We start from the raw sequence: 12782 nt of genomic DNA, 5'->3' as shown, positions 1-12782 counted from the left end.
AAACAGCATTTGGAAGCTAATCAGCTTAGATTGCAACAATGTGTTGTTTATCAGCCGCTTGCGTTGATTTATGAACAAGTGTTTTGTGGGTACAGACAGAAAAAGTATGGTATGAAGAGGACTCTGCAACAAACATGTCTTGCAAGTGTGTGTGCGTATGTAAGGAAGAGAGATGAGAGCAGCACAACAATATAAAATCCACAGCTTGGTCACCGTATGGTATTGCATCTCAGCCAACACTTTGTTGCTGCCTTTTGGGACCTTTTGTAGTTTCAAAACTAAATATATCATTCTTTTGACAAGTCATGCTGAGCCCTGAAAATCTGGAGTGGCAATTTTTCTTCTTTAGACTTATGGAAAAAAGTGATATAGTGAGAAACTAATGTGCACAGTTAAAAAAAGGGCCAGTATGAAGTTATTAGTTAGAGAATACCACAATGCTGGAAGTGTTATTTCCATTTAAAAAACAAAAAGAAACAACTGACAGATGCATAGTTGAAAGGATTGTCACTGCCCTTGAATAATGGGAAGGGGAAGAAAAAAAACGAATGGCGCATTCCTGGGTTGTATTTACTTTAGTGGCCACTATGTTTGTCCCCTGCACTTCTTCTTTAGCAGGATCAGGGCTGGGATGCAGCTCTGCTGCTGCTTCCCCGGCCAGTGCTGTGGCTGGCAGGCAGCCCAGCTGCAGGTCAATACCTCGGGAGCCTCTGCGGCTGCAGTGCCTGCCTGGAAACACGTCTTCATCTCCCCTGCCACCCCGAGGCGGAGTGTGATCCCCTCCTATCACATAACATTTAAGCCTGAATTATGGTTCTGCGTTACACCGACGCAGAGCCTACGGCGTAGGCTCTGCGTCAGTGTAACGCAGAACCATAAATCAGCCTTTATCCCCAAACTTTTCACAAGGGAGCTCCTCTTTGTTCCCCGGGAATGACGCCCACGTTACTCCCATTTCGTTTGTAAGTGTGTTGCAGTGATTCCCATCGGTGTGTCCGCAGCTTTTTTTGAACAGGGGTGGGGAAAATAAAAAAATAAAATAAACCCAGCCGGTATTCCCCCTTTCACATTATGGGAATGATGCTAGACTAAATGATCTGACATATGAAGAGACTACGCATTACAACCACTGAATCAGTGCGGCATCTAAACTTGTGACCTGGGTTAATCTGGGCCAAAAAAAAAAATCTACTTCAGTAGACTTTTTCAGGAGACTTTTTTTTCTGTCTGGAGTAAAAAAGTCGCGCCATGAGGTAAAAGTTAACTATTGTTAAAGGAGTTGCATTCAAATGCAGCAGCGGTTTTCCGTCCTTTCTGATCTGAAAACTACATTTAGGTCTTTTATCATTGACTTACATACAAAACAGCTCTTTTTGCAAGCACATAAAGGTTTAACCAGTCCTAGTGTGTCCGGCTGCAGCTATGATGACTAATGCCGGAGGAACTGAGAGAACTGAGAGAACTGAGAGGAATGAGAACAGCCTGAGCCGCAGCAGCAACTTCTGCTCCAAGCAGCTCCGTGAAGGAGTCCCGTTAACTCACCGGCCAGTCCAATAAACACCACAACGGCCGGCAAAAGTCGCAGTCCGTCTCGAGATAAAGTCCTCCTGTGCGTGGATCTTTTCTCCATGATTCCTGCGTGTGTTCGTGCGCCTCGGCACTTGTGGACCCGTCCGTCCGTCCGTGTGGATCCTCTCTCTGCTCTCTGAGCCGCTGCCGCTCACGGGGAGCTGCTCTCCATGGCGACGGGGCGCGTGGGCTGGACCACTCCAGGACAACAAACAGCAGCGCACGTACGGACGTGATGACGTGTACAAGTCTGCATCGCTTCAACTAGCGTTAAAGGAGCTGTATGTAAGAGCAATAATAAAACGAATCATAAAATGACCCCGATATGTCAACAGACATTTAAAAATCATGTTCATTTCAAATACTTATGTCACTGACAACAGCACTCAAGCCAGGATATTCCAGTTTAAAAAGAGGAGTTGCAGCCCTCAACTGATGTTTATGTTGTCATTTTTTGTTTTGGCCTGAAGCTCCACCCTCCACCTATCTCCCAATCACCAAGTCAGTATTGTTTCGGCATCCGGGTTGCCAGCTCGGCTGTAAATTATCGCAGCCATGGCAGCCTACGTTCCTGCTGCATTCTGCAGCCTACCTGGCAACCTCTGGTCGGGGGGAGGAGGGGGAGGGTACACGCCGCTCAACAATATTTTGAAAGTGACTGCAGTACCAGTTTTTTTCATTTCTTACAGACGGCTCCTTTAAAGGAGCTTGAGGCCGGATTGAGGCAGAATTTATGAAAAAAATTCGTATACGTTTTAAGTTTTCTAGTAATAATGTCAGATGAAGCGTTCCAAACCAAGAAGAATGAGCCCTCTAGTGTATCTCTCCGTTGCCTTAACCAGGCTGTGTGCTGCAAAATGTGCTGCAATTCGGACTCCGAATTTCCCGCGCTGGGCGGCGGATGTGATGTCACATAACGCTGCATGCACGTTCTCCCGTGCCGGCTTCACTGTTGGCTGCAGTACCCCTGACGGCCATCGTGGCGAAGGGTGGCGCTAGAGAGTCTCATTTCTTAAAAGGAGCCTCATGCTCCTTTAATGAACAAGAAATAGTGAAAATTGTTAACAATCTGAAAAATAAAAAATGAACTGACTATACAAATATAGAATATATGACTTTACTCAAAAATATAACTGATGCTATTGTAAAACCTTTTACCCATGCAATCATTTTTAACAGGCATCTTCCCAATTAAATGAGAACAGTGTTCTGCCAATTTCTGCTGCTTTGCCAAAAAATGCTACCTAATGATTTTCTACCTTTTTGTAGAGCTACAATTTTACTGTTTTACTCCTTAGCCCACTTCCTTTTCCCCCCAAGTGGTCCTTGTTGCTTGCCAGGCCGTCATTGTAAATAAGAATGTGTTCTTAATGACCTGGGGCCTCATTTATAAAGCTTGGTTGCGCACAAAACAGGGCTTGAAAGATGTGCAAGCCACCTTCTACACAAAGGTTGGGATTTAAAAAGAAAAAACGAACCGAAAAATCTGCGTATCCCTACGCCAACCCTTACCCTCCCGTAGGAACATACTTAAGATATTGGGAACTGGCGACGCAGGCGGTGAGGTGGTGAAATGAAGCCAGATTCATGTCATACTTCTAATGTCATCACATATCAGACTTATAATATAATAGCGCTGATCGTGTCCCTCTGTGTTTGAAGCACAGCGTCAATCAGGACGCTCAGCTGCTGCTGGAGCTGCAGCCGCGGTGAGTGGGCTTGCCACCCGTCCCTTGAAATACGGAATTGTTACGTAATTGGGAATTAAAAGTTGCGTTCCGTATTGGTTCAATACAGAACGCAGTTTATTCCGTATTTTACAATTGTCCCATGCACGTCTGTCACACACGCACACACTAGTTAAGCCTAATTATGCCTAAATTATGGTTCCACGTTAAATCGACGCAGAGCCTACGCCGTAGGGTTACGCCGTAGGTTACGCGGCCACGCGCACTGTACGGTGCGCGTGGCCGTGTAACCTACGCCGTAGGCTCTGCGTCGATTTAACGCGGAACCAGAAATCAGCCTTGAGCAGCACTGAGGGGAGAGGGGAGGGGAGGAGGGGGAGCGGGGCGCCCGTCCCGTCTTCGCACAGAGTGTCTTGATGATTTGCAATTACAGGCTGAGCCTACCGTTAGTTCTTAAACTGTAAAAAGGGGGGGGGACAAGCATGAGTTTGAAAAGAAAAATAAAACGCTGTGAGGCGCAAGGGCGCAATTTCCTCTGGGAACAGGGGGGACATGTGCCCCTGTCCCCAGTGGAAATTGCGCCCTTGCGCCTCATGGCGTTTTATTTTCACTCGCTTTATTTTATACTATTTATATACTATTTATACTTTTACTGTGACCACCAAATAATGTGGTTTTCCTGGCCTCAACCTCATCCACAACATCTCGTTCTCAGTCTCTGTGAAATTTAGTGGCACGGTGGCTCGACACATCTCATTCATCCTGACGCCCAAACAGGCTGCAGGAAGCCACTACGCATGTTCAGCAGGCTCATTCATATGCAAATACTACTTTGCATTGCCCATTTATGGTATGAAGTGGGCGTGTAGAGGGCGGGATATGAGCCGAATTCACCTGCGCAACCTTCCAGCTGGACTGTGATTTATAAAGCGAACATTGCGTGCAAGTGTGCGTGCACACGGTTTTATAAATCTGGATTTTTTTTTTTTCATTTTCGGCTTTTGGGTTTACGTGCACTTTTAGTATGAATCCTACGCACTCTTTTATAAATGAGGCCCCTGCTTGGTTAAATAAAGGCCAATGACTGAATGAATATCAAATAAAGCGATAGAATTTTTTTTTTCTCTATCGTATAATGTTCACAAAGTGAAATGTGCTAAAATAGAACCAATATACAAAAGTGGAGACAAACAACTATACACAAACTATAGACCAATATCACTCTTATCTCAATTCTCCAAAATTCTAGAAAAACTTTTTGTAGCAAGACTTGATAGCTTGAAAAACACCAATTACTAAGTAATAACCAATATGGATTCAGAACCAACAGATCAACGTCAATGGCATTTATAGAACTGGTAGAAAACATCTCCAAAGCAATAGGTAATAAAAAATACACTGTGGGGGTCTTCATTGACCTTAAAAAAGCATTTGACACAATTGATCACAAAATACTATTGAAAAAAAAAAATATCGATATGGAATTAGGGGTATTGCCCTCTCTTGGCTGGAAAGCTATCTAGATAAAAGAACGCAATTTTTTAGCCTAAACGGAGTCGAGTCGGAACCCTTACAAATAACTTTTGGAGTTCCTCAAGGCTCTGTACTAGGGCCAAAATTATTTATCTTATACATAAACGATATATGTAAAGCCCTACAAAACATGCAGTGTGTTCTATTTGCAGACGACACAAGCTTGTACTCATCTGGTATAGATCTTGAGCAGCTCCTGCATGTAGTACAGAAGGACCTCAACATACTGAATAAATGGTTTAAAATAAACAAGTTATCATTAAGTACACTAAAACCAAATTCATTGTTTTTGGCAACAAAATGATAAATGCTCCAATAAACCTAATCATCAATAACAAAATTAGAACAAACAAACATTACTAAATTCTTAGGAATAATTATTGATGAAAAACTCACATGGAAGCCATACATTAATACCTTAAAAAGAAAATTATCTAAAACAATAGCAATATTATATAAAATGAAAGGTATTATAAATAAAAGATCATTACAAACACTATACAGATCCCTACTACTCCCATAACTTACCTATTGTGTGGAAGTGTGGGGGAGAATACGTATAAATCAATAATCCAACCCATCTATATTTTACAAAAAAAAGCAATTAGAATTGTAAACTTGGCTGACTATCTTGCATCAACAAACCCACTTTTCATTCAAAACAATACACTTAAATTGCAAGATATAGTTAATCTGAACACCACTGTAATAATATATAAGGCTTATAATAATTTACTTCCGGGCTGCATGCAGGAACTGTTCAAGCCAAGAGAGGGCAAACATGACCTCAGGGGAAGAGCAATGTTTAAGACAACAGCAGTAAGAACAAATACAAAGGGCAGATGTATTTCTGTTTTAGGAGTAAAACTGTGGAACTCATTAGACAACGACCTTAAATTAGCAAACTCAATAAAAGCATACAAGATATTATTCAAAGCAAAGGTAATGGACACATATATAGGAGCACAATAAGCAAACAAAGAAGAATGTACACATGCATGAGATGAAATGACAACCTAAATTGGTTTTGTCGGTTTCTTTAGCATCTTTTCACTTTCTGTTTTCAGAGCTATCATTATTATCATTATTATTACTATTACTATTATTACAGTTATTACAGCTATTACTATTATTATTATTATTATTATTATTATTTTGTGTAACCTCATGATACTTCATTTGTTCTTTTTGCATATTCTATTATGTTAAAAGGTGGGCAAGATAAGCTTTATGCTTCTAGCCCATACCTTTTCGGTCAAAATAATCACAATGTTCACCAGGGAAAAACCTGTGGATGTTTGTTATTTTGTTTGTTGATTTTTATGCTTGTGATTGACCAAAATAAATATTAACTAACTAACTAATATGTGTTCTTGATCACCAGGGGCCAAACCTGTCAGGTTTTGGATTTAAAAAAATATAAGGGAAATTTTCCCGCCGCTGTCCCACCAGCCCAACCGAGGTCCAGTATCTTACATTTTAAGACAGATTACTACCTGTCAACCACTTACAAAGAATAGAATAGAATACAATAGAATACAATAGAATAGAAAGCCTTTATTATCATTATAATGGTACAATGAGATTAGGCAGCAGCTCCATAAAAGTGCACACGTGTAAAGACTATGTAAACAAAGTCTATGTAAACAACAAAATAAGAAACAGGAAACATAAATATATATACACTATTAAAATAAATGAATGAATGAGAGAATAATGAGAATAACAAACTAAAATTATGTGCTTTTAGCCTGATAGGACGACCTTTGTTGACCTTTTGTTGACTGAAATGCTGTGTACATCCTATGTATGTTGTTCCTATAACAGAACCTAAATGAAAACACAAAGGGGAATTAAAGCACATTTATTTATTTTTAAATATTTTCAGTTTATATACACATTATAAACACATTTTCAAGTGAAACATTTACATTTTCTTTTAGTTTGTCATTTTCACTCATGTGGCTCTCTAGCATTCACTGATTGATGACACAGACGCATGTTTCTGTCCTGCTCATCTTTAGGAAAGTAAATTCGGTTTCCCAATTTTAGAGATATTTACACTAAGTCTTTTCATTTTTTGGGGCAGAAATGCCTTCTCTCTGGTTACATCCATGTCTGATATGTTTTTCCGAATGTATTCCAGTTGTCGACACTAACCTCGCGAGAACTGGCACTCAGGCTACAGCAAGGGGCAGTTATCGCGAGATTAGTGACAATTCAGTTTGCTGTTTTAAATATTATTGTATTATAAAAAGGGAAATCTACAGGGAAATACTAATACGAGAGGACAACCGAAAATAGGGTAAAATGTGGTAGTTTTTTGGCCAAAACGGGAACTTGACAGGTATGAATCTGATAGGCCTACCTTTGTTGACACTGAAATAATATAATAGTAAACACTTTTATTTGTCAGTATACATGGAAACACACTGAAATGTATCCTCTGCTTTTAACCCATCACTAATTAGACTAGAGAACAGTGGGCTGGTATTTGGACAGTGCCTGGGGAGCGGTTGAAGTTGAGGGCCTTGCTCAGGGGCCCAGAGTGGTTCACCTTGGTTGAACCTGGGTCCTCCAGACTCCAGTCCACTTCTGTAACCACTAGGCTGCCACTCCCCCTAGTGAAATGCTGTAGACATTCTTATTCCTATAATAGAGCCTAAATGAAAACACAAAAGGGAATTAAAGCACATTTATTTATTTAAATATTTTCAGTTTATATACACGTTGATTGTCTTCAAGTGAAACATTTTCTTTTAATTTGTCATTTTAACTCATGTGGCTCTCTGGCCCCATCTGCTCCTCTTTAGGGAAGTACATTTGGTATCCCATTTTTTGAGATATATAAACAAAGTCTTCGCTTTTTTGGCAGAAATGCTTTCTCTCTCATTACATCCATTCATCTCTGATTTGTTGTTCCGAGTTTGTTCCCGTTGTTGCCACTAACCTCGCGACAACCAGGCTAAAGCAAGTGGCAGTTCTCGCGAGGTTAGTGACAATTCAGTTTGGAGAGACACAGGAATGCTTTTTTAAAATGATTATATTGTAAAACGGGACATTTAGGGGGAAAATACTAATACAGGGAGTACGGCGGGAAAGAAGGGTAAAATACGGTAGTTTCCCGGCCAAAACAGGAGACTTGACAGGTCACTTTGCAAAATTTTATTAATAGAACAAAATAGTCAACAAAAAGACATTTGTCAGTGGAAGTTGTTGTAAAATTTGATAAGATTAGATTAGATTCAACTTTATTGTCATTACACATGTACACAAGTACAGGGCAACGAAATGCAGTTTGGCATCCAATCAGAAGTGCAACAGAAAGTATTATAGTAAATACAGTATATACAGATTATAAATTAAATAATGCAGAGATAGAAACAACCTATCTGAGGTTGCTAAACTAGTGCAAATATTCAGTGCATATGACTTGGGAGTGTAAACAAATGGCATAAAGTGTCTACAGTGCATATAGAGTGGTGTAATGTCATAATATTGTCACAGTGGTGGTTCTAGCTTCTATGCATGTCTGGGTTTTAGGCCCCCCCGCCCCAAGTATAACTGTACCCACTCTGATCATACACCTCACTACATTTGTGGTCTTAAAGCTTGTGTCACGCTGGTTGTGAAATGTGAGCAGAACAGCACAGCTGAGCCAGTCACAGTCGGTGCCATTCAAGTCGATGAGAGTGGTGCAACCGTTTGCACTGCTCCACTAAAAATGTGTTTCAGGTCTATTTTGGCGACCAACCAATGCTAGATTATGTCAATATAAACATGACATATCAAGCTGGCAGGAAGACAGTCCTGAGAAGGATATAGACAAACTGGTTAAATATCAAAATACAACAACACTTAGTGGGCTCCAACTCCTACGTGGACCGTACGTTATGCTGTGGAGATTGTGGGTACACAATTTCCAAAAGTTGCCTTTCAACTTTGGCTAGTCAGTAGATTGAGTCATAAGACATCTGACATGGTCAGAAAATGATATCGAGCAGGTTTTGGTCGCAAGAGTATGTTGTCAAACTGCTCACATTGGGACAACTGATTTGGGTGAATTTTATTTCTATGATTCCTTCATGATGGTTATCTCTCATATGTGACAGCCCAAAGTTACACAAAGTTATACATAGAAACTGAAATGCAAGATATAAGACAAAACATTGCCCCTTTTACAGACCAACTTTTTTTTTTATCTCTTTTTTTTGCACAGGATGAAAATGCATTTCGTTATTATCCAAATGACCTATTGGTAGGTCCTGCCCCCACTTTTGTTTTTTGTTGCTAATTTGGACAAGCTATCAGAATTGTTTAGTTTTATAATGGCAACTGTGCAAAAACCTCGTCCCAAGATGTTTTTGATGCAATTCAACAGAAAATTACCACATTTCATTGAGGAGCAGTCAAATGGTACTAACATATGCTTTAGAGGAATATTTACAAAGTAAAATATATAAGATTGATAATAAGGTTAAACTGGAAGTGAGGGTTTGTAGATGGCAGTACAAGCAGGTGAAGTCTCATCTTACTGTCATCAGGAATGCAGATGTCAATATCCTGGATCAACCGCTGCTAAGATTTAATACATTTACCTTCAAGTAGTTCAATTTCGAATGGCATAACTTTAGATCTACTACACTATAGAAATTCAGCTCTAGTGCTGTAAAACTAGTAGAAGTTCTGAAGTTATAGCACTATATTTCTTCAGATATTAGCTACCTAGAACTAGAGCTGTAGTTATAAATATATGATACAATACTGTTAATTACCTCGCACTCAATGATTAAATACAATTTGGTAATGTTCATAGAGTTAAAAGTATTGCTTCTTTGATTCATCCTAGAAAAAAAAACAGACATCCTTGTTGATCTCCTGGACATTAAGTTGGCAGCTAAATCTTAAGCGGAGATTTAGGCCTGTTTTTGTCGGGATTTATGAAATAGGATAAAATTAACTACATTACCCATTCTCTTGAAATACATGGAATCAGTATTACAAGTACCACATGCACATTGTTGTACCATCTTTTTTCATGAAGGCATAAAACAGATGGAAGTTCATGATCTTCCAATGTTTCTTTTATGGAGCGCAAAGCTACAGATGTCCCAGTTCTAGCCCCTGGGCAGCTAATACCCACAGTCATTGGCTAATCTACATTCGAGAGACGGGTTGATTAATATGAACCCTGACTTAGCCAGTTTTAAATTCAAACTGAAAAAAAATTACAGGGCAGCTTGGTGGTGTCACAGCAAGAAGTTTTCTGGTTCACCTGGCCTGGCAGGAGCCTTTCTGAACTTTGCATGTCCTCTTCGGGCTTGCATGGGTTTTCTCTGGGTACAGCTTCCTCTCACAGTGCACATGTATGTTAGGTTGACTGATGATTCTAAATTGCTCGTAAGTGTGCGTGTGTTTGTCCAGGGTGTACACCTGACTTTCACCAGTAATAAGCTGGGATAGGCTCCAGCAGACCCCCGTGACCTGTACAGGATTAAGCAGGTATAGAAGATGGGTGAAAACATCCGTTTTGTCTTTGTCATATTACTGCTCTGTAAATATGATTGCACTATATTGTTCCTATTACCAGCCCTTGACTGCCATGTAGGCGACCTAACAAATAAACCACCTGTTCAAAGTACTTGAAGAACTAGTCACAGTTCTATTGTGGATTTATAGTGTTTCAGTGTTTTGTTCTTTTTTTTTTTACCTTTTCAAGTAATTCCACAGCAACTCCTGGGAGATTAGGACTCTGTGGGGGATATATCATCTGATACTGGACGTTTTGTTCTTGTTGTTACACAAGATATTCTTTGCAAAGCCACAGAATGAATACAGGGCTGATCAGATGCCTTTCTGATGAAACCATAAACACCCAAGCTTGAACTTTTTTTCATAATACTGGACATTATTATGAATCAAAAAATTCTGCAAGGTGAGCATTTGGTCATTTGTCCTTTTTCTTTTGGAAACCGTTCACATAATCCTTAACTATGCCTTCAGTTGACTCATTTCAAAGTAACTTTTACACATTATACATATAGAAACCAGATTTTGTCTCTATAACAATGAAATAAAAATGAAATTGTGTTTGCACTGGCGGGAAATCCCCTGTTCCAAAGACACATTAGTGAAACTAGGCATTACAGCCACGAAAAAACTACTGTGAAACCCTTCATTGTTCAAACCACCATTTACTTTTTCAGCATCATTATCGCCCTTGCAGCAATGACTGAACAAACTAAATAAAAAGGGGGGCATCCGTTTAAGAAGACACCAAACCTTTATCTGGTTTGGCAGTTCCTATGGCTTTTGTGAGGATCAGACCAGAAACCTGCTGATTACCCTGCAGTCCTTCTGTCCACCAAGCACAGGCTTTTTATAGATCACATCTCAATATCCTGGTTTTAAATCGTTAGCTGATATGCGATCTGCTTTCACTTTACACATTTGTGACGGCTCTTGGAATACTGTGGCACATTGAAATTTACATTCGATCCAATCGAGCCAATAAATTCAGATCAACAAAAGTATTTGCATCACTGTTAAATCAAAAGGCACAGAGTAAAAACACTTTTGTCAAATTTAACAGTAATGGGAAGCTGACAGTTACAGTTGCTTTAGTGAGGCACGTGTTTAAAAAAAAGATGTGTGATCAGCATCAGATTCTTAAAACTGCAGGGAAAACAAGGAAGTGAATGTGAAAGTTAATGTAAACCCCAGGAGATCATCTAGTGAAAGACAAAGCAATCACATGCCAGTAAAGCGCTGAAAATGTGTGCTCTCAAGAGCTTCCATGCAGACACTGTATGTCCTAAGACAAAGTGGTAATGAAACACTTGCATTGTTCTTTTCTTTGAGATAATTACAGCTTTTACTCATTCAGGAATCCAGCGCGGCGTGCAGCAGTGTTATTATCATGCAGTGAAGCCTGAACTGATAAACTCGCTCCCTCAGCAGTTTTTAGCGGACATCATATTTATTCTCTGGAGATAAGCAAAAATGCTTGTTCCAATGTGGCTCCCTCACGTTGAGCCACCAGTTTCATCCTGCAGTGACGTCCTGTCCTGTCTTTGCCCTGAGTCCTCATACGGATACGTGGACTCTGGAAGGAGTCTCCCTCATCCGGTGCTGTGGCTCAGCTTTACTGTGATTAAAAAATGACCCATGATGTGTCATCACACTATGCCCTCCGCTTTTATACCCTCTGGTGTATTATTTATATCCTCAAAGAGCTATATGTCCCCCGGTGAAAGTGCTGCCCTTTTCACCAATCAATCGTCCCTTTGGTTCACTTTACATTGGAACTGTAAAGTTGGTGCGCTGGGGGAGGGTGGTTGCTTTATAAGAACATTATTCAAATCTCATTTTCCCCCTTCAAACATTTAATGTGCTAAAAGCATCACCAGTTGGGGTGAAACTGTTTTAGGAAGCCTTATTTCACACCACTGACATAAATACATAATGCTGCATGAATGCTCAAATCCCCTTGGTGGCACTAAATACTCTACACGCATTTGTGGTACATGACCTTTATAATTGTGGTTACCTCATTTGAGGTTTTGTGTCGCAAAAAAAATGATCCTCGACGGCGCGGCTGCACTGGCACCACCTCCCCTGTGACCAGTGCTTGCACATCCACACAGGCTGTCTGGGACATTTGGTTTTACAGCCTGTGAAAACAGCCTTTGTTAAACACAACATTCCTCACTAGTCGCATTGGTGAGCCTGTCCTTGCACACCTCAGAACCCTCCCCTCTCCCGTCCCTCCCCCATTGTAGCCACACTCACAGTCCCATCCCCTGCCAAAGTCGGCCAACTAGACAAGAGAGAGGTCACCTCGCTGCTGACGCTACACACTTGTGCTTGCAGCTCCACGTAAGTCATCCCCCATAACGAGCTGGCTCTCAAATGACCCTCTTGTGGTGCACGCTGACCTTTAGAAGGTATATGTGAGGTCAGTTAAGACATATTCATATTACGGAAGGATAT

General features: G+C 40.4%; 1 protein-coding gene across 1 annotated transcript in view; it reads right to left on the bottom strand.

The window, feature by feature from the left end:
• nectin3a (nectin cell adhesion molecule 3a) overlaps window positions 1-1686 on the bottom strand; it is a 37143-nt gene extending 35457 nt beyond the window's left edge. The window contains exon 1 of the mRNA XM_061719652.1: window positions 1543-1686. Coding sequence (XP_061575636.1) covers window positions 1543-1630 — 88 coding nt within the window. The 5' untranslated portion in view covers window positions 1631-1686. The remainder of the gene's footprint in view (window positions 1-1542) is intronic.
• Between the last annotated feature and the right edge of the window lie 11096 nt (window positions 1687-12782).

Source organism: Cololabis saira, chromosome 4, assembly GCF_033807715.1.
Source record: "Cololabis saira isolate AMF1-May2022 chromosome 4, fColSai1.1, whole genome shotgun sequence".
NCBI classification, from domain to species: Eukaryota; Metazoa; Chordata; class Actinopteri; order Beloniformes; family Belonidae; genus Cololabis; species Cololabis saira.
Note: the sequence above shows the minus strand (reverse complement) of the source record. Positions and strands in the feature narration are given on the sequence as shown.